This window comes from Coenobita brevimanus, chromosome 80, assembly GCF_032717465.1.
Source record: "Coenobita brevimanus isolate Jiangsu-jjx chromosome 80, ASM3271746v2, whole genome shotgun sequence".
NCBI classification, from domain to species: Eukaryota; Metazoa; Arthropoda; class Malacostraca; order Decapoda; family Coenobitidae; genus Coenobita; species Coenobita brevimanus.
In genome coordinates this window covers 18086966-18109895 of record NC_137033.1, presented here as the reverse complement: position 1 = coordinate 18109895, position 22930 = coordinate 18086966, and the positions used below count along the sequence as shown (strand labels likewise).

The window sequence follows — 22930 nt, the reverse complement described above, 5'->3', positions numbered from 1 at the left end:
TCTCGAGGGCCGCCCTGTCATCTTCCACCGCGGTCCAAACGTATGGAATTTTAAGTGAGTATAGAAAAACACATTTTTTTTTTTTTCGTGCATATAGTGGGAGAGAAATATTACAAATGTTGGCTCAATATTCCAATTGTCTACTTTTCATGTAAGATTTGTCCCTCACTTTCCTCCTGGACACATCATATCAAAGAGCATCATCTTTAAGCAGGGAAATATACCAACCCTCTCCCAACAAAACATACCAACTAGAAATATACCAACCCTCTCTCACCAAAATATACCGATTAGAAATATACCAACCCTCTCTCACCAAAATATACCGATCAGAAATATACCAACCCTCTCTCACATTAGGATTATTAAGCCAGCACAGGAAGGCGAGGGGCAGATGTGAAATATTAAGCGAAATTCTGATCACGCCTGTTCACTGAAATCTAGATATTGTTGGAACCACATCGTTCAACATTTTTCGAACTTGATGCGAGTGTTCAAAAAGCAAGGGCCGGTATTCTTGTAGGCTAAGGAGGCTCCCCAACACCTGTTCCTTATCTATTTATTTTTCGGAAGACTGCAAGGTGTAATAATCAAAATCAATCGCCTAGGAAGAGGTGCTAGGGAGCTTCCTGAACGACGAGAGTGCGGACCTAAGACAATGATCTGTATTACTCTGAGCTGAAGATAAGAACCATCCCGCCTACTGTTCTCTTTCTCTCTCTCTCTCCTTCGCCCAGATCTGAATTTGTGAGTTTTGAGAAACAGAATTATGATGATTGATTATAACGATGATGATGATAATGATGAGGATGAGGATGAAGGTATTTTAATGCGATGATGATAATAATGATAGTAATAATAATGATGATGTAAATAATAATGATGCTAATAATAATAAAGATGGTAATGATGATGATGATGATGATGATGATGCTAACACTGTTATTTTTGTGGTGGTGAGGTCCTTCAACGCGACTCACCACTACCAAGGCGAGGATGGGCCCATAGCCGAGGATCCTGTGTTAATCCTAAACCCTGACAACGGCAAGGTGGTGCGGTCCTGGGGTGGCGGTCGCTTCCTCCTACCGCACGGCATCACGGTCGATCACCACGGCAACACCTGGCTCACCGACGTCGCTCTACACCAGGTATTTAAGGTAAGGAAGGCAAGGAGTGGTGTTAGGAGGGTGGTATTTCTCTCTGAGTACAAAGGAAATAATGGGTGGTGAAATTTTTGAGTTCATATATCCACAGGGCATATCTCTCTCTCTCTCTCTCTCTCTCTCTCTCTCTCTCTCTCTCTCTCTCTCTCTCTCTCTCTCTGTAAGTAAGTAAGTAGGCAAGCAAGCAAGTAATTAAGCAATGTTTGAAGGACAGAGAGGTAAGGCTGGTGTTCTCTCTCACTCCCTGCCACCTGTAATTTTTGAGAGGCTATAATTTGCCAGGTGGGAAGGTGAAGGTGGTGTTTGAAACTGTAAAGTTGGTGGTTGAAAAGATGGACATGTCGATTTTACGGTGATTCAGGCAACACAGAAGAGGATGGTAAGGTGCTGAAGGCAAAATAAATCCCTTAGGAAGAGGTATTTGGGGAGCTTCCTTAACCGACGAGAATACGACTAGAAGTTTTAAATGGCATATTGAACCTCTTGATTAAAGTGAAAAAAAGGGGGAAGGGGGGAATTGTTGCTCCTTGTACAGGATGGTTTTAGACGATAACGCATAGGTTCCTGGTTTAAGTTTCTGCGAGTCGTGATATATCAAGTGTTTCAGGGTATGAGTGACACTTTTCCTATATTTTTCCAGTTCCCAGCCGAGGCCAAGGCCCCTGATTTGACCCTGGGGGAAGCCAAGGTGCCAGGCAGTGATGACACCCACCTGTGCAAACCCACGAGCGTCGCCGTGGCCAAAGACGGGGACTTCTTTGTGGCTGACGGCTACTGCAACTCACGTATCCTTCGCTTTGCTCCTGACGGCAAGCTGAAGGAAAAGTTTGGCCACTTCGGTGAGCTGAGAACTGCATGTATCTTTACTACACTGATAATAAATGACTTTGAGATAATTTATATTCAGGAATTAGTGCAGATGGTATTAAAGACAGCCTTTCAAAATTTATCTATTCTCAATTTATTTATTTTTGTGTGTGTTGGACTGTAGGTACAGAGTTGACAGTTCGTTCCTGGAGGCCCAGCAATCCTTTTACAAGCCGCAGACATTTACATGGCACCATTTTAGTGTTCATACCCACCGTCTCTAACGAATGCTTATTACAGCTATCTCATTCAGGCCTGGAGTTAATGGTAATCTTTTCACGCTTGGTTGCAGAGAGAGAATGGACCGACCTTGACCTGTCCAAACCCACTGTCCATACTGAATACATTTTAGGACTGTGCCATGTGATTGTAGAGTCAGTGGAGTGACTGACCATTTATGTACCCTCAGTCCATACTAAATACATACTAGGACTGTGCTGTGTGATTCCAGAGAGCTAATAGAGTGACTGACCTTTATGTAGCCACCATCCATACTGAATACATGCTAGGGCCGTATCATGTGGTTGCAGGGGGTGAATGGAGCGACTCTGGCCTGTACGTGCCCCATGGCGTGGCCCTGGACGAGGCTCGGGATACCCTGTGCGTGGCTGACCGCGAGAACAGGCGTGTGGTGTGCATCAGGGCGGGCCTCCACCACCACACCTTCGGCACACCTGTTCGTACCCTCCACCCAGCATCTCGGGCCAGGGTCTTCGATGTCGCCATACACAGTAATATTTGAATCTTTTCTTGTCATCCTGTTCTGTCTTAACTTCTTTACACTGAATTATGCGTCATTCACAGTAACATCGATAATAAGGGCTAATAATCTCTCAGTCTTACCTTGTCATCCTATAATCACGCATTTCCCTTGTCACTTACCTTGTCATCACGTAATCGCCTACTGGTATTCTGTTCCTTCAATATGACAAGTAACAATACCGTCTCAGTCACACCTTGCCCTCTTGTAATCACCCAGTCATCCATTCCTTATAATGTATTTGTGAGAACGGTTTTGTGGACACAGATGGCGTGTTGGTGGGGGTGAGTGGCACTGCTGAGGAGGGCAACGCTGGCGGCTTCACGGCAGATCTCAGCTCGGGCGAGATGCTGGGCGAATGGGGACCCCTCCAGGTACAGTTGTGGCCAGTGCTATAGTCTGTTTTTATCTGACGGAACTGGGCCATTTTTACAACTTTAGGTCATATTAAGAGTGGCTCCGGAAATTTCGTGACACCTTTCATTTGGTGATTTATTTTACAAGTCACACCTGAATTTCTTCTTCTATGCTATTGACGATAAAACGACAAAAGTAACGCACAAGAAAATGTTAATGAGTAGGATGCAAAATAAATAACTTGGAAGAGGTGTTGCGAAGTCTCCCATGCCTTCTACGATGCGGCCATTAGTTATGAAGTAGGAATGAATCTCCTTGGTTACTAGTAATATTAATCCTCCAGTCAGGCTACATCCTCCCATCGACTGCACCGGAAAGGGGTTAGGGATCACTGCCAGACTGGGGTAAACCGATCATATCACTGCCTTTTGGTCGAACAACCGTGAAATAATTATCAGAGAGAGGGGAGGGGGCCCCGAAGATCACATCACCGGGTTTTGAAAGTCGCGGGCGTGACGATGAAGTAAAAAAAGAAGAAAATCAATAAAGAGAAGAAGGAAAAAAAGAAAGAAAAAAAAAAGGTGAAAAGCAGGAAGCCATCCATAAAACTCTACGCTCCCAGTTTGCCAGATTTCCCGATTATCGCTTCGGAATGTCTGCTATTTGGTGACGTGTGCAGTATTTCCCTAACCCCTTCAGCACGATGACGTCTGTATGTATGTATGTATGTGTGCGTCTGTCTGTCTGGCTGGCTGGTTGTAGGTATGTATGTGTCCATCTATGTCTGTCTGTATGTGTCTGCTCTTATTTACAGCCACCGTAGACATTTAATTTCTCTCCTCCAGGGCTTCCGCAACCCTCACGCCATCGCCATCAGCGGGGACGGCTCGGCTCTCTACGTCGCAGAAATTGGACCCAACCGAATCTGGAAGTTCACTGTTGGCAAAACCTTCCTTCCTACTAAGATGTAAAGAGATGATTCCACCCCCCCCTTCTCTCTCTCTCTCTCTCTCTCTCTCTCTCAAGCCTCTTCAGCTGTGATTTACGAGCTCTTGGAAATCGCTAAGCTACTTAAAAAAATACTTAACTTCACCCACACACCAAAGTTTATTTATGTAAGGGTATGAGGTTGTCTAGGACTTTTTCCTTCGCTAGTTATACACCAGACTGTAATTTTTCTCTTGTATATGTTATTCAAATCTTTCTGCATAATTATAGTTTGCATAATTACCAAACAAGAGGATATTAACGTGTCGCATTCTGACATAAACTTAGTAAGGAAGATGTACTGGGCAACCTCCTTATCCAAGACGAGTTTCCAGTATTGTAACCCTTGGAGACGGATTCACAGAGCAAGCTTAAGAACGCCTTTTCTCTCATAACTCATTTGTTTTGGGTTACGACAAGGAAAGAGGAGTGCATAATATCTATCCCTGTCTGTTGTTCTTTCTTATTCATTTTGGTGGGAAGGACGAGGCTAGAAGAGTATACAAATCTATCTTTAGTACTTCCCACAAAAACGAATGCCAGTTGCGACAGGGAATGAGATTGTAAGCGTGTTTGTGCCTCTGTCTCCAATATCGTAACCCTTGACAACCTGCGGACGATATTTCAACAGCATTCATACCCGCATATCGATAATTGTTGTACGATTGTCCCCCATGTATCGTATACAGAGAGTCGCAGTGGGGAATAGACCAATTCTTTGTTTACGTTTACCACTTGAGACCGAAGACATTAAATTAACTTTACTCTTGCTGCCTTCAGACGACTTTATTCAATGTAGGGAGAGCTTATGCTTTGAGGGGGTTAATGAAGACTTTCTAACCTCGTCTCTGCTAATTATTTATATATCTAAGCACAATCGTCTGGAGGCAGCAAAAAAAAAATAATAATAATAAAATAAAAAAAAGATAATCATATGCCATCGTAGTGAAAGTTTAAAATGGCATAAGTGGAGAACACTGGGGTAACATTAACTCTTGACTCATATCGGAAGTCGCACTGAAAAAAAAATCAAGGGACCTTATGGTGAATCATGGGTAATAATCTCCCAAGACTTATGTTGGTTTCATTCCCTCTCGAACAAATACTGACATTTTTTAATTTCCATGTATTTAAAAAGTATTTCCATCATGCGTTCGTTGAGATAGATATCGCCTTAATATTATTTGTGGCTGATGTACTTTATGTTAGATTTACTTGGCAGATATTCTAAGACATTCCAAGAGATTATACAGGTAAATACTATAACTACAAAATATCTGGTATTTTTGTACTTTCGTTAAGTTAATGAACAATTCTTATTACGTAAACATAGTCAGAAAATTTGCAAGTCAGCTTTAACTATAGATATCGTATATAGGTCATGGATTTTGGAATAATTTCACAAACCAATGGCTTCCCTGATGTCACATAGCTGAGTATAAAATCGAATGGAAAATTTAAAAAAAATGATAAAAAGGGAATGACAGTAACAGAGGACAGTGACAGTGGAGGTTAGACAGTATCGCTAAATGTTTATATCAGTATTACTTGGCTTCCCCTGTGGCTGGTCTTCGATTTTTTATTCTCTTCCAAACCAAGGGACCCCAAGGACTTTTTATCACTATTTTTTTTTTTTTTTTGTCCTTTGCTGTTACCGGACGATTTTCTTTAACTCCGGAAAGGCCTCATAAACTGAAGGGGGTTTATTAAATCTACACAAAACCCCCGTAGTTCAAAATAGTCTCCCTAAAGCAGAATAAAATCGTCTGAAGGTGTCAAAAACAACTAAAAAAAGTTACAAGATTGAAATGGTCATCCCGCCATCGTCACCTTAACCCCTACAATCCAGTAACTTATTTTATTTCACTCTTACTATCTCTGGGCGATTTTATGTGACCGGAGACAGACTTTTTTAGAACTAGAGGGGTTAGACACAGGCATAATTAACCTTCTTGGGACTATAAATCTTTCCCGAATCGCGTAATATCGTATAGCGAGAACGGAAACGATAGACGGCGTACTAAAAGGATTACCTCTCTTCCGCTGACGTATCCTGCATGTTTATTTATTTTTATTTTTACCTACAGGCGATTTTTTTCAATTCAGGAAAGATATCGTACTGCAGGGGTTAAATGAAGACTATGACCCATATCCCCGTCGGTTGAGGAGCTCACTAACACCTTTTTCCAGGCGATTTATTTGGTGTATTACCCCTCACTGTCCTTTCTGTATTACATAAATCCTTCTAATATCGCCATACTCTGCATAAATAACGTACAAAAGGTAATAAACTCCCCATACCCAACAATAAATCGCTAAGGAAGATGTACTAGGGAGCTTCCTTAACTGGTGAAAATACAAGGAAGCTCCCTAACACCTCTTCCTTAGCGATTTGTTTTGGGGTATGGCTGGTTAAGAGCCTTTTGTACGCTGTTTGTGCAGAGTATGGCGATGTTTGAAGGATTTACAGCATAACAAATCGCTTAGGAAGAGATGTCAGGGAAATTCCATAACCAAAGAGAGTGCGAGCCTATATCTAACCCTTTCAGTTGGAAAAATCTCTCTCGCTGAATAAAATCGTCTGAAGGCAATAACAATAAATGAAAAAAAATAAATAAATCGCTGCACTGAAGGGGTTACGCATATCGTCAAGATGATAAAAGTATATTATAATTGTTAATGTACAGATAACATTTAACTTTGATATATACATAAATACGAAATGATATATATATGAGGATGTATTTACTTTGATCAGAGCACACTATGTATTGGTATTATGAAAATATTGGTATTATCTGTATATAATGAAAAATATATATCTTATTCTTTATCAGTGATGCTTTTTTGTTATCCTTTACGAGTAGGGACATAAAAAGTTTGCATTACATAAAGGAGAACGAGGAGGAGGAGGAGGAGGAGAAGGAGGAGGAGGAGAAGAAGAAGAAGAAGAAGGAGGAGGAGGAGGAGGATAATAATAATAAGAAGAAGACGAAGAAGAAGAAAAGAGAGAAGATGATGATGACGACGAAGATGATTATCAACAACAACAACAACAACAAGAGGAACGCCTATTGACCACACGAGAATCCTTAAGACAACCCTCAACAGCTGATGCTATATCCAGGTCCATAACTGTACCTCTGGGTGAGGGGGGGACAGCCAGGGAAACAGCCTTTATCCAGGAGTCTTACCGGTCCAGGAATCGAACTCACGGTCCTTCAGATGCGAGCTAGAAACGCAAACCACTTCATCACCCTCTCTCTCTCTCTCTCTCTTGACATAACACTGGCTTAGTAATTTTCATCCATTGAGTGAGTGGATGGTGGTGGTGTAAAGGGAAGCACACTCGGCACGCAACCTACAAGTTCTGGGTTCGATTTCCTGACCCGGCGATTATTATTATTATTATTGTAATGCTGTGTTTTTAAGGCGACTTCTCGTCGTAAAAACACGAGCACTGGAACGGGGTCCTTTGGCTAGACCGGATGTAATGCACTAACAAAGGAACAGGGCATAAAAAGAGACAGTACACCGAATCACATCTATTGCTTAAATTCTATCCCTTACAGTGCTACATACACAATATTTGACACACAATAAAACAGAGATACAATAATACACTTATAACTGGATCCAATATACTTTTACACAAGGCACAGGGCAGTCAGGGATATGTGTTACTGTTACTTAGAAGAGGTATCACTTCACTGCGATTGTCAATTGAGAGTAATTGTCGAGTCACTGGTGGATAATAATAAACGGGGGAGTTTCACTTGTATTCACTGTGATCGGGAGTCTGTGGGGGAGATGTTACTATAATAAAGGTAGAGTGCGTATGGCGACATCCGACACGGTCACCTATATAGTCGCAAGGGAGCACTTTACTTGCCTTTCGGCTCACTCACGCACCTACCTTCGATTCCACAGAAAACTCCCCGCTTCCTTCCTGAGAGGGGGAACTGAACTGTTTAACGTTTACGCACGACTTACTACGATACCACTGTTTAATATAACTTTTATTAGACACTGCCACTGTGCATTGGATCACTGTCACTGTATTAGGGGTCACTGTCACTGTTCTACCCTTGTTTCTTGGGTAGTTGAGTCACTGGTACTTACTGTCAGGGAGGCTCCCTTGTTTAGGGCCTCGACCTGAGGGGCGGCTCCTTCCTAGGGCCGCGCTGGTGCGGTGCAGGGAGGCCCTGTAGTCTGGGGACCTCGACCTGATCGGGGGCCCTCGGGACTAGGACCGAACAGTCGGAGGATTCGGGCCTGCTTCCTCTCCTGCCGGGGCGTGAGGGAGCCTAGGTCGCCGTTGTCGGGGACCGTGGTGGAAGGCCTGGGCGTCCGGGGGCTGCAGGTGCTCAGGGGGAGAGGCGCCGTCAGGGCTGGGCTGCGGCAGCGTCTCCTCTAGGGCTCCAACAGTGCTAAGGAGCGTCCGGGTGTGGGCGTTAACTCCGCAATCGGGCCTTGCCACCACTCTAACGCCTCCGCTTGGCCAAGAAGCCTGGATGGCGACGAAGGGCTCCCCGGAGGGAAAGAGGCTTGAGGGAGACTCACACTCTTCGTGGTTCCCTGAGTGTGTTCACTGGGCTGAGGTGGGGCTCTACTTCCCCTAGTGTGGACTTTGGCTGGTGCCGTGAACTTGCCCGGCGTGCGAGGGACACCAGTAGGGTGATCGGGGTCGCCCTTTCGCCGAGGCAAGAGGCCGTCAACGTGGTGTTCCTCCCGCAGTAGGGGACAAGCCGGAGTGAGGGGCCCAAGGGCCGCACTCTCTCCAATACGGACAGATCCTACCGTCAGGGAATTCTCCACCCTGGTACGTGCCCCAGCCGTAGCCAAGTGTCTGCCCGTACGGGGAACGACTAACGGAGAAACGGGATCACCCGTCTGCTCCGGCGAGAGGCCGGCCCCGAGTCGCCGCTTCCGTAATTGGGTAGCGCTACACATACGGTAGCAGGGTCTCTCTACCCTGGACCGTATTCTGGCCGTAGCCAAAGTACAACTGGAGAGGGATCAGGGATGCACACAGGCAACTCTCTCTCCTCAGCGTGTTAAGGCCGGAGCCTGGGGTCACAACCGTCACATTCCCCTTTACACACTTTGTCAGGCCGCAGCCTGTGTCTATTTCTCTTTTAAGGCCGTAGCCTTGGGCCTCTTCCTGCCCTAGAGGGTGTAGCAAGACCGTCAAGACAGTATTACTTGGGACTGACCTCTTTTCAGTCCCACCCCTGGTCTGACGGTCACTGCCCCGCCCGCACAGTAGTTCAGTTTGCCTGAACGCCTGGGGTTGGGGCACTTGCGGGGAATAGGGGCTCAGGGTCGGGATGCCTAGATGACCCTCTTGCCCGAGGTCACTAACCTCACCGGTGTGTCCTCCTGGGGTGGTGGTGGGGTGGCGGCTCGGTGGTGGTGTGGGGGGTGGTGAGGTGGGAGGTCCTGCGGCGAGCATTTTAATTATTATTTTTTTTTTTTTATAGCGCCAGCCTGATCGTACATAGAACTAAAATAGGGACTTAGTTTGTATATTCGACGGTTACATCTCTAGAGCCCATATTTTAGGTGAAATATGAAGCTCCGTAACACCTCTCCTTAGCGATTTATATTGCATTTAGGTAACTATCGTTTGCATGCTGTTAATATCTTTTTAATATCGACATAATTTCGGTCAGTAACTTTAAAGAAGATACGGAGGTGTAATGTGCAAAATAAATCGCTATGAACGAGTCGTTACTCCGAGCTATAATAAGGCTCTAATAGTAGAATATGGTGCTAGTCACAAAGAAGTGCTGAGGAAAGAAAGGTCGAGGTGTGGCATTATCCTATTAATGAGTAAGGTGACATGAGCTGCAAAAGGACGAAAATCATCATCAAGTTAGACAGATGAATTTTAAGGGAAAAAGCTGCTTCAGTCAAGGGCATGTCGATTAAAAAAAGAAGAAGAAGAAGAAGAAGAGGAAGAAGAAAGTGTAGGCTATATCTTGAAATTTTGACTTTTTGTGCCGTCTTGATAATTATGTTTTTGTAATTCTGTAACTCGTGACCTGAACACAAAAGGCTGTAGGATTGGTAATACAAGATAAGAGAGATAAGGGAGGTTGCGACTGATAGTGTTATCTCTCTCCCCCCTTGTACCTCTTACACCCGCCCACTCTCATGCACTGTACCAGCCTCCGCATTACAGTCCTCATACAGTGACAGTGAACTTTTGCTTTACTTTGAGGAGCAGTGACTGTGAGCTTTATTTTGAGGAGCAGTGACTGTGAGATTTACTTTGAGGTGCAGTGACTGTGAGCTTTACTTTGAGGAGCAGTGACTGTGAGCTTTACTGTGAGAGGGCAGCGATTTTGTGGGTTAACTTCGGGGAGACAGTGAGTTTGTGAGCTTTACTTTGAGGAGACGGTGATTTCGTGAGATTTACTTTGAAGAGAAGGTGATTTTGTGAGCTTTATTTTGAGGAGGCGGTGATTTTGTGAGCTTTATTTTGAGGAGGCGGTGATTTTGTGAGCTTTACTTTGACTGGATGGTGATTTTGTGAGCTCAGGTTTGAGGAGAGTCATATTATGAGCTTTCCTCTGAAGAAGCAGTGATATTTTTTTTCAGTGAGAAGGCAGTGACTTTCTGCTCCCGACCAATTTACAGTGCGTATGTGTAGATCTAGAGCAGCATCTTTACCTACCAAAAAAAAAAAAAAAAATCCCCAAGCCTTCCACGTCTCTACCTAAGGCTACCCCAAGCATGAGCACTGGGTATAGGCGGATGATTCTCTCTCTCTGTCTGTCTGTCTGTCTGTCTCTCTCTCTCTCTCTCTCTCTCTCAAAAAAAAAAAAAAAAAAAAAAAAAAGCCTTGAAATCGTATATATGCCAGGTGTATGCAAGACAGTCGCTAAAATACACATGCAAATGAACCTATAACTAAATAATTCCGTGTATATGGACCAACTTCTGATGTAGATATTAAATGTGATTGGAAAAAAAGATAAAACCAAAAGCACTAGTGTATATCAAATGCGTGGCCACGATAAAAAGTAAAAAAATGATTCCGGGTTCACGTGGCAAGTATTGGTGTACTGTAGATACGAGTACAGAGGGAGTGATTAGTGATGAGCAGTGTGGCTTTAGGAGAGGGAGGGGATGCGTTGATCAGGTGTTTGCTGTGAGACAAGTGTGTGAAAAGTATTTAGCGAAAGGCAAGGATGTGTTTTGGGCATTTATGGATTTAGAGAAAGCGTATGATAGAATTGATAGGGAGGCTTTGTGGACTGTTTTAAGATTGTATGGACTTGATGGTAGGTTACTAAAAGGGGTGAAAAGTTTTTATGTAAATAGTAGAGCGTGTGTAAGAGTGGGAAATGCTGTGAGTGATTGGTTTCCCGTGAGAGTGGGGCTGCGACAGGGATGTGTGATGTCGCCTTGGTTGTTTAATATTTACATGGATGGTGTTGTAAGGAGGTGAATGCAAGAGTTTTAGGTGGTCTGAGTCTGGTAAATGTTGATGGAGGAGAGTGGAATCTGAAGCAGCTGCTGTTTGCAGATGATACTGCACTGGTGACTGATTCAGAGGAGAGATTGAGACAGTTGGTAGAGGAGTTTGGAAGGGTGTGTGAAAGGAGGAAATTGAAAGTAAATGAGAATAAGAGTAAAGTGATGAAGTGTACGAGGTTGATAGATGGTAGGGGGATGAATATAGTTTTGAATGGTGAGTTGCTTGAGGAGGTAGATTGTTTTAAATATCTAGGGTCACATGTTGCTGTGGATGGAAGAATAGATGCAGAAGTGAAGTTTAGAATAAATGAAGTAGGAAAGGTGCTGGGAGGAATGAAAAAAGTGTTTAAATGTCGTTCGCTTAGAATGGATGTAAAGAGAAGGCTGTATGAGGGTGTTGTGGTACCGACTGCGTTATATGGGGCTGAAACATGGAATATGGGTGTAGCAGAGAGGAAAAGTTTGAATGTAATGGAGATGAGATGTCTGAGGAGTATGTGTGGAGTGACGCGTATGGATCGAGTGCGAAATGATGAAGTGCGAAGGAGAACTGGAGTTGTTCGGGAGATGGCTGGTAGAGTTGAGCAGAGGGTGTTGCAATGGTTTGGGCATATGGAGAGAATGGATAATGAGCGATTTGTGAAAATGATAACTAGATCTGATGTGAGAGGTGTAAGACTGAGAGGAAGACCACGAATAGGATGGATGGACAGTGTGAAGAGAGCGCTGGATGTGAGAGGGATGTCTGTTGAGCAAGGAAGAGTGGCTGTGCGTGACAGAAATAAATGGAGAGAAATTGTGAATAAGTGATAACGCAGCCCTGAGGGGATATTCTCCCGCATTTGGTCTGATCAGCTAGTCAGGTCAGGTGCGGGTAAGGGGATGGGTCTGTTATGATGTGGCAGGGGTAAACCAGTTCTGCTGTCGGGCCCTGCTGTGGATGTCACTGCTTGCATTGCGCAGTTGACCCTTGTGCGGTGTGATGCGGTGAGGATCTGTCCGTTCTCCCCTTTGGGGCTAAGATGCGAATGAATGTGTTTGAATGGATGAGTAAATGGAGAGTGAGTCGTCCTGTCTCGGCTACCTCCCTTTCCTTGGGGGAAGCAGCCTAGGTATATAGATAGATAGAGATAGTAGATACGAGTTGTGTTTGGGAACAGATAAAAGCATAAGCGCCATTGTATCTCAGATATTATCGGTTACTGCTCTTTTTCTAGGCAATGATAAGAGAGAAGCAATTATATATCCATTCCACTAAAGCTGACGGTAGAATCATGCTCATTTCGACCAAGATTAACATTCCATTCTTCTTCAAGTTTGGTTATTCTTGTTTTCAGTGTTATCAGAATTTTCCCTGACTGCTGATGTCACCACCACACACGTCCCTGATATGAGCACAACAAGGCCACTAAAACACGTGACTGATAAGGATAATACCTAACAAACTTTTCTACCGACTACAATAACGTAAACTCCATCACCAGTCGTGAAAACAATATAACTTTCTGGTAAATATCAGAGAACAAGAACACGGGTAGAACTCATCCGCCACCTCATCTACAGCCCAAACAAAAGAACTTTCTGTTATATTACTGAAAATCAAGAAACATCAGCAGGATGGGAGGGAAGCCGAGCAAGAAGAAGCTTGTGCCCAACAGACCCGTGCCCAAGCAGGCGCCAAGAGGACCCGCACCCGTCAAAATGATCCCCAAGCCAAAGCGGAAGATGGTCCCTCCTGATGGCGGCTGGGGGTGGATGGTTATTTTTGGTGCCTGCCTTTCCTTAGTGAGTATATCTTTTGTTGTTCCTAAATTTTCAAGTCATGGGTGTCTTGACTGTGCAGGAAGGACAAGGAAGGAAGATGTAGCATATTTCTGTCTCTAATTCCTGTAAAAGCACGCTTGAGTTATGACAGGAAATTGAGCGTCTGTTGAGTATCATTCGTAATTATTAACTCTTGTAAAGCTTAAATTGTGCATAAAATTGTTTGTATATACGCGTACTTTCCCTCAGACATCTACCATACAGTTGACAATCAATTAAAATTATAATTAAAGTCAAAAGAGTACGAAAATTGTAGAGACTTTATCCTGCAAATTGGTTAGGACCCTTTATAACTACGACTCCTTTAGCCACTCTGAAAAATAAATCCTGGATAAATGATGAAGCACTTTTAGGAGTAAAAATATAAATGAATATAGTAAAAGAATGTGAATCGCGAGTAAGTGAAAATGAAGATTCTCTCTCTCTCTCTCTCTCTCTCTCTCTCTACCTACCTACCTACCTACCTACCTACCTATCTCTCGTCTCACACCACCTCCATCACTCATCCTCCCTTGCCTCCCATCCCCAGTTCTTCTTCCCATCCATGACAGTCGCGTTCGGGGTCCTCTTCAGCGAGCACATCTCCTCCCTGGGTTCCTCTGCCACTGGCTTCACCGTCATTGGCACTGGATTAATCACCATCTGGAGTTTCACAGGTAAGCACAGAGAGGCAGGGCCTGAATTTCTGAACCGTTTTGGGCCCGAGATTTATTATTATTATCATTATTATTATTATTCTGTGCCTGCCCTCCTCTTCCTATTTCTCCCATCTTTCCTGTCACTTCTTATTGCTTTTCTTTCCTTTTCAGGTGGCTTTACACTGAGTGACAAGCCAAATGGTTTCCTGTAAGCCAGGAAACCATTTACAACGCCGGGTGGTAACCATATAACCAAACCATTTGTGCTCCCTACGTGTCAAAGAGTGGGTTGGTGGAGGGTTAGTGCCCCTCCCCGTAAAACAAATAAAGTCAAATGGCCACCCCTTACGGGATTATGGCGTCTGGCAATAGATAGATAGATATATTATTTTTATTATTATTACTATTATTATTATTATCATTATTATTATTATTATTATTATTATTATTATTATTATTATTGGTATATCAGGATGCGTTATTCAGGGAGGCATTGGTTTGATTTTTTTTTTCTTTCATCAGTGACTTGTTTGATTTATTTTCTTATTCATCCTTTTATTTTTCTATTTGTTTATTTTTAGGACGATTTTATTCACAGAGAAAGTGTGTGATTTTAAACTCTCACGCGACATTTTATTTTAATACTTCAAGGTGAGTTTATTCAGTTCCCCCCATGAGTTTGGTATCCCCATCAGTTATACATCAGTTTTGGCGCCAGTTTTACACGTTCATACCTTCCCTCACCCTCCATTACCACCGATTTCTGTCTCCTCTCCCCAGCCTCCAGCCCTGCTCATCTCTTCCCTCTCACATCCCTCTCTCGATAGCCAACATCCCTTCCCTCTCTCGATAGCCAACATCCCTTCCCTCTCTCCATTGCCATTCTCCCTGTCTCCGACGTTCCCCTTAATTTTACTCTCTGTTTTCTCCCTGCCTCCCTTTTTGCCATAATTCTACTTTCTTCAGTCTTACAAACCCCCTTTCCGTCTCCCCACCCAGCCCTGCTCATCGCTCCCATATCGGAATTGTTTGGGTATAGGCGAGTGACAATAACAGGCGGATTGCTGGCCTTCCTCACCCTCCTACTCACCGCCTACTCCACCACCCTTGCCGCCTTCGCCCTGTCCTACTGCATCATCGGAGGTAAGAATCTCCCTCCATCCACTCACCTGATGTAGAGCTGCCATTGGGTGACTCTACACTGAGGGCCACATGTTCTCTTGTAGCCCAGGAAACTACTTGCTGCATTGGACGAAAGCTTCCTCTTTTTTTTTTTTTTTTTTTTAAGCTCCCTCCTGACTTGTTAAAGCTTCCTCTATTTTTTAAGTTCCCTCTTGATTTTTAAAAGTTCTCTCTCTATTTTATAAGCTCCCTCCCTCTTTGTTTTTAAGCACCCTCTTTATTTTTTAAAGATCCCTTAATTTTTTAAAGCTCTCTCTTTACTTCTTAAACTCCCTCTGGATTTTTTAAAGTTCACTCTTTATTTCTTAAACTCCCTCTGGAATGTTTAAATTTCCCTCTTTATTTCTTAAGCTCCCTCTTTATTTCTTAAACTCCCTCTGTTTTAAATTTCCCTCTTTATTTCTTAAACTCTCCCTTGATTTTTTAAAGCCCACTCTTTATTTCTTGAACTCCCTCTGGATTTTTTTTAAAGCTCCCACTTGATGTTTCCCCTAATTTTATGCTACTCATAATATATTGGAATTCGGGTTTTTGAATGAAGTGTGGATGAGTGCATGGTTCCTGTCACTAATCATGCTCATAATATTTTTCCCAGTTTGTACTTTCTCTTGCCTTGTTTCTGTCTTCTGGTTCGTCCCATCTTCAAGTGCAAAGGACAGTGAAGGATAATAATGAAGGAGATTATATTTTCCAAGGGGTAGATTCACAGCCAAATAAACGACCAAATTCTTGCTGTAAGTAAGATATGTCTGTACAAGAAGGACAAGAAAAGAAAAGTGCAGTGTAATCCCAAATCTGCCATTTGTTGTGCTGAAGAACAGGAGAAATGGCAGACCCAGTAGTCTCCAGTCCTTGCCTATCCTTTAAAAAAAAAAAAAAAAAAAAAAAAGACAACTTTAGCTATGACATGAAAACAGTTTTAGATTCGTTTGTCCGAGAAGAACACGAAACATGGGAACATAATGCAGTTTTCGTTCCTTGCTCGTCTTTCAGATAAATAAATAAATCTTACTCATGACATGGACTTGATCGTTCTTAGTTAAGGAAGGAATTAATCACTCTTAGTTACGACAGGGGATTGGTCGTAAGTTGGTGTGTGAATCCTAACTCAGTGGTTAACCCTCTCACCCCGACAGGCATCGCGAGTGCCCTATCCACGTTCATCGGGTACATCATCGTGCCACACTACTTCGACAAGCGCAAGGGCCTCGCCAACGGTATAGTCTGCGCCTCCTCGGCTCTAGGTAAGGAAGGGAGAGGGAAACACAAGGTAAGGAAGGGAGGGGGAGACGCGGGGTAAGGAGGGGAGAGGGAGACGTGAGGTAAGGAAGGGAGGGGAAGACGTGAGGTGAGGAAGGGAAGGGGGAGACGTGAGGACCGCCATGTTTTTGTTAGCTCAGAAGATTTCTTGACCGCTCTTCCTCGCCGATGTATCGTACACTTTTATTTTTGCCACTTTTATAATAATTTCCAATAACCTCTTGCATAAAAAAAGCTAAAACTAATCTGTAATATGCTTAAGAAATCGCTAAGGAGGAGGCGTTGCTTAGTTTCCCACGCCATCGACAATACACCTAAAGGGAGTGTAACGCAAAAATATATCGAAACTAGAAACACCTATAATAAATAGCCAAAAAAAAAAATAATAATAATCAGTATGTAATCTTCGTAATAAATCGCTAAAAAGGGGAGCGTTACGAACTCTCCTGTGCCCCTATGAAAACAATCTTTGTTTTTTCATTTGCTTATTTTTTTCAGGTAAGATTGCAATGGCTCCTCTGGTTCGCCTTTTGCTGGACTGTTATGGGTACGTGTGGGCCTGTCTCCTGCTGGCCGCCCTCTCCCTGCACACCTGCGTCGCGGGCATGCTCTATCATCCTCCGGAGTGGCACAAGGTAGTCACGAGTGCCTTCTTCGCCTTCTCATTGTCTAAGGTTTAATTTGGTCTGATCTGGGGTGCTTAGGTTCAGAGTATGGGTTTTTGTTCGTCAGTTCATCTTGTGGAGGAGGCGAGGATGTTGATGGTGGTGGTGTGGTGGTGATGATGATGATAATAGTAAAAATAGTTAATGATAATAATAATAATAATAATAATAATGATAATGATGATGATGATGATGATGATGATGATAGTAATAATGACAACAATAAACTCTCATAATTTCATCAAACTTCCCCTTTACAAAATGTTTTCTGTATCGACTCCTCAAGCCTCAAACTCACTTCACAAACCTTTCAGATCCCAGACCCGAACGATGATGTGGAAATGCTGGATGATGTTGGTGGGCAGAGAGGAGTGGGCGCTGTGGGGGAGCAGCAGGGAGGGAAGCAGGGCACTCAGCGCCCCAGGTTTATTATTTGCAGACTCTGTTGGGCCTCTGTTGGGTGTTTGAGATTGTGTGTTTGTGCTTTTACCTCGCCCTCGTCTGTGGGTGGGAATAGAGGAGTGGCTGATGATGATAATGATGATGGTGGTAGTGGTGATGATGATGATAATGAAAGCTTTATTCATTTAGATACCATTCATTCATTCACCTGAATACATAAGATTTTTGATCATCTGGATACATAATGGAAATCTGAGCCACAGCAAAAATAAATAAATAAGTAATCGTCAGCCTTAATAACTCGTGTACCTGTCTTAAAAACCCTCGTGAATTGATAGGTATAAATATAAAAGTCCTTCCCTCCACGAATCCAGAGGAAAACGGGACGATGAAGAAGACGAAGACGTGATATTTGTGATGCCCACCACACCCACGACCACCACGCAGCCGCAACGAGTCGACGACGAGGTGGTGCTCTTCTCGAGGGGGACGACTGCGCCTCGGAGGCCGGAGGTGGAGGCGGTGAAAGAGGAGGAACTCAGGCTGGTCAAAGCGGGGTCTGTGGCCTCTCTGAACGGATCCATGCCAACACTGGTGCCCCCCGAACAGAAGGTCTATGGTGACGATGGTGATGATGGTAATGAGTCCTGTTTAGCCAGCTGTATATTGGTTAAGGTAATTATAGCGAACTTGTCCTAATTTTAAGACATTCAGGACAGCACCTATGTCTCTCTCTCCTTTCCAGACGTGTCCACCTATGTCGCTCTCTCCCTTCCAGACGTGTCCACATATGTCCTCATTTATTTTGTACTGATTTTTTTCCTTTCACTGGACATCCTGTTGATTACTCCCTCAACTGTCATCCTACCTCACCCCACCTACATGTGAGAAAAACAGGCTGGATGATGATGGGGAGAAGGAGGAGCAATGATGATGATGATGTTGGTAAATATGATAATGATGATAATGACGACGATGATGGTGATAATGAAGACGACGATGACAGATGATGATGATGAGAAGGAGTAGGAGAAAAAATGATAAGGATAGATATGACGATGACGATAATGACGATAAATATGACGATGATGATGATGATGATGATTACCCAGTGTCTTTCATCTCAGCCCTGTCTCATGCTGGACTACGCCTTGCTACGGGAGCCCTACTTCCACCTGATAGCCTGGCCGTTGGGGCTACTGATGGCGGGCTACATCACCTTCATTTACTCCCTGCCAGATTACGTCACCAGCCTCGGATTCTCCCACTACCAGGGCGCCTTTGCCATCTCCACCTTCAGCGCCTGCGAGGTACCAAGACAGTCATTTTTTTTTTTGTTCGATTTTTGCTAGTCATGTTTTGTTTTTGTTTTTTTAATTTTGCTAGTCATGATTTTTTTTTTTTCGAATTTCGCTAGTCATGAGTTCCGTCTCTTTTGTGTTTTCTGTCTTTGTTTTCTGGATGATGGTGATGATGACAGTAGGCGTATGAGGTGGAGGAAAAAATAATTTAGGCGAAACATACTTATGCAAGCCAGGTAGTCAAGTTATGTAGTGTGTTACTGGAGTTGATAATTATAATCAGTATAATACTGAATGATGCACACTGCTCTCCTGAGTCTTAATGATCGATTGCTCGTCGAAACTTAGATTTTTTTTTTTTTTTAGGAAAGACAAGAAAGATCTGAAATTTTTTCATGACTGCTGCTGTTTCTGAAAACGAAAAAATTCATCATCATCATCATCATCCGAACCCCCTTTCCCACCCTAGGGCAGGTTGAGGAGTAGCAATGTCCAGACAGCCCAAAATTGCCCAATCCAATAGGCCACGCTTCCATTCACTCATCATTCAAGCCCCCGGAATCCTGGCTTTATCGGATACGCCCAAAACATTCACCACGCTCTGTAGCTTCACATAATCGTATCCGATAGAGTCAATCAAGACGCTGCCATGTTAAAAAAGGGGTGCCAAAATCCCTGATCATGCACTTCTCCTCACAACATCCAGCCAGCCAGCTCGATCTCCTGTCAGTTCCCTAGCCTCACCGACTTCCAAACCTTTCTTCCACACACATTCATCCACCATATTTCTCCACCTTCTCCTTGGCCTACCTCGCCTCCTACCTCCTTCGAATTCGCTCAGATATACCTTTTTCACCACTCTATTGTTATCCATTCTCTCCACATGACCATACCATCTCAGTACACTCTCTCCGATTCTGGTGTCCACCGACCTCCTCATTCCGCATCTTTCACGTATCACATTATTTCGTATATATCCTATCCACCCTTTGTACTCCACATACATTCCTCAGCAGTCCCATCTCCAATGCTCTTACTCTTGACTTTTCATTTTCATGCCACACCATAGTCTCACATCCATATGTTAGACTATGGTGTGGCCATACCATAATCGACTACATCATTTTTAGGAACACAAGGAAAGGGCAGTACAGAAATTTCTCATGTCTCGTTTTTCCTGCAAATAATACTCTGTGGAAAGGAACTGTTAAGGTTATTAATGAATCCCTCTCCCTCCCCCTAAGCTGTGGCTGCGATCATTCTTCTTTGCCATTAAGTCTGTGCCACATATGCCCGTATTCTCGTTGTTAAACAAGCTCCCTAACACGTCTTCCTAACCGATTTATATTTGGAGACAGCTGGCTAATATCGTCTTGTACATTATTTATGCTGAGCATGGTGATATCAAAATGATTTAAGTAACACAGCAGAGCACAGCAAGGTGTAATAGGCAAAATAATGTGTTCAGGAAGAGGTGTTAGGGACCTCAGAGACCTTGCCTATAAATCATGCTCCATTCTGTGCCAGGTGGTGTTTCGTCTGCTGTTTGCCGCACTTTCAGACTTCTCGTGGTTCCCCGCCGAGGTCGGCTATGCTTGTGGCTTCGTTTTCTCTGCTGTGGCCATTGGAGGTGAGAACTACAGCACGATACGCTTCCTCGAGTTTAGCACTGCAAGACTGTGAAAAAGAAAGCAGTGTACACTTTCACGTTTCATACTTACCTAAGTGGGAGAAGGGAACAAGAGCATGACCATCCAGGAAATATAGTCACTTCCAGCTCCATTTTTAGCTTAAGTTTCCTACAGTGTCGTAGTAATGTTTGTTTATATATTTATGGAAGGTATGCCAGTAACTAAGAATTTGCTGATTAAAAGTTCTGCATTTAAAATCATTGCTCAAAACTTAAAATCCGTCTGTAAATGAAAAACTCGGGGTTGGGGAGAGTAGCCTATACCAACCGCTCTCAAGAAATTCGAAAACCTGGAGATCTCTTAAAAAAGTGAGATGGGCAGCTGTACCATTCCCCTTCCCTCTAGTTTCTTCTTCTTCTTTCATTCATCTTCCTTTTCATTTGTGACTTGCTTTTCGTCTTCTTCTCCTCATCCTTATCCTCATCCTCCTGATCCTCATCTTCCTTCCCTTCAGTGGTGACTGTGGTGGACTCCTACGCGTGGATTCTGGTGTGCGTGGGGATGTTAGGAGTGGCCCAGAGTCTCACCTCTGTTCTGGGCATACACGTCATCCTGAAATACATCGGCCTGAAGCGCTATGCCCAGTGTATTGGCTTCCTCTCGCTTACTAACGGCTTCAGTATCGCTTTGGCGGGCTTCGTTGTAGGTAAGGAAAGGCTTCAATATCGCCTTCGTTGTAGGCTAAGGGAGGCTTCAATATCGTCTCTGTTGTATTTTTATTTTTACTATTGCCTCCCAGAGTAACCTTTCCCTCCTTGTTTTCGGACAGGTGCGGTACGTGACTATTTCGGGAGCTTCGTCATCACCTTCTTCTTCATAACGGCCATAATGAGTGCGTCGGCAGGCGTGTGGGTGTGCTGGATTGGCGTGCAAACCTCCAAAAAGTACAGAAAGCTTCCCTTCCAAACCACTTGAGAGTCCCCATTAATCCTTATTTTCTATTTCCATGTTCTTCCTTTTTTCTTTTTTTTTTCTTTTTTAGTGAATAGTTAATGTAAAAGAATGTGTGCGTAATTAAAGTATCCATGTTAAAGAAGAGAAAGAAATGTGCCTTATTACAAACTTTACTTTCCTTTAATTAATCAGGTGGGTGAATGATAAATATGTGAATAAACGAAGTATGATGAAAATTGAGGAATAGGTGAATAATGAAGGCGTCTGTGTGAATGAAAACGTGTTAAAATGAGCTTCCCTCTTTTTATCTACTTTTTATTATTATTTTTTTCTCAAGAAGGTGGATATAAGATGTACGTGAATGTGTGAATAAGCCAGGTTTGAGAGTCCCGGAAGTAAAGATAGTGAGAAGGAAGTGAATGTGTGAATAAACGAGGTACGGAAGCTGAGGAAGCGAAGGAAATGATAGAATTGTACGGAGAAGCACATTTCAAAAGTTCTCTCTCTCTCTCTCTCTCTCTCTCTCTCTCTCTCTCTCTCTCTCTCTCTCTCCACGGGCATTATGAAGAGCGATTTTGTGTGGATCATTTGGCCTGTGAGATGAAACAAAGAATTTTAAAGGCTTGTACGATGAGTGGATGGATGTGTTTACCATTACTGGGCACTCTGTAGATAGTTCTCATACTTTAATATTTGTACTTCCCTGTAACTGTTCGCATGTATGTGGATAAGGGGTTTAAGAGGATGAAGATATTGTTGTTATTACTACTGCTACTACTACTAGTAGTAGTAGCAGTATTACTATACTACTACTACTACTACTACTACCACCACCACCGCTGCCACTACTACTTCTATTACTATTACTACTACTACTATTACTACTACTACTACTTCTACTACTACTACTACTTTTATTATTATTTGTCCTAAGCTCTTGATGTAGCAGTTAGAACGATGGCCCAGCCTCAGACCTGACAACAAAATTATCTTTGGTCGGGACACAGGGCTCAGATAAGAGGTTTGTAACATTACAGACAAAACAAACTTTAATGTATCAGATCAGATTGTGATATTTTAAAGTTTGATACCTCTTACTTTTTTTTTTTTTTTTTTTTTAGACCTTACTCATCCCCCGGTTTAGAAGAAAATAGAATTATGATCATCTTTATGTTCTGTTATTTGTCTATAGTTCTTTTTTCTCGTCTCCTAATGGTAACCTGAATTAAAAATAATAATACATGAAGTATTATAAGAGAAGAGAAATATTATTATGCAGCCCATTTACTGTACATATATATCAGTGAGTCTGTACTTATTTGATAAGTAATAAAACGTTAAAAATATCATTGGCATTATTAACATGATCAAGACTGATGTCCTCTGAGGCGGTGTTTTGACTTCCGCTTGTCACACCGCTGTAGATAATGCTGCGGTATATGGCACACTAA

General features: G+C 43.1%; 2 protein-coding genes across 2 annotated transcripts in view; both read left to right on the top strand.

The window, feature by feature from the left end:
- Window positions 1-4131, top strand: part of LOC145409185 (peptidyl-alpha-hydroxyglycine alpha-amidating lyase 2-like) — a 5466-nt gene extending 1335 nt beyond the window's left edge. Inside the window, exons 2-7 of the mRNA XM_080279677.1 lie at window positions 1-54; window positions 962-1157; window positions 1804-2002; window positions 2561-2761; window positions 3058-3164; window positions 3993-4131. The exon at window positions 1-54 is cut by the window's left edge and continues 83 nt beyond it. Coding sequence (XP_080135803.1) covers window positions 1-54; window positions 962-1157; window positions 1804-2002; window positions 2561-2761; window positions 3058-3164; window positions 3993-4118 — 883 coding nt within the window. The 3' untranslated portion in view covers window positions 4119-4131. The remainder of the gene's footprint in view (window positions 55-961; window positions 1158-1803; window positions 2003-2560; window positions 2762-3057; window positions 3165-3992) is intronic.
- A 9108-nt stretch (window positions 4132-13239) lies between these two features.
- On the top strand, window positions 13240-21500 carry LOC145409289 (uncharacterized). Its single transcript, XM_080279767.1, has 11 exons — window positions 13240-13407; window positions 13976-14102; window positions 15084-15227; window positions 16403-16510; window positions 17025-17200; window positions 17506-17615; window positions 17968-18268; window positions 18721-18903; window positions 20422-20524; window positions 21040-21231; window positions 21355-21500. The coding sequence occupies exons 1-11, from the start codon at window positions 13240-13242 to the stop codon at window positions 21498-21500; spliced, it is 1758 nt and encodes a 585-aa protein (XP_080135893.1).
- The last annotated feature ends 1430 nt before the right edge of the window (window positions 21501-22930 follow it).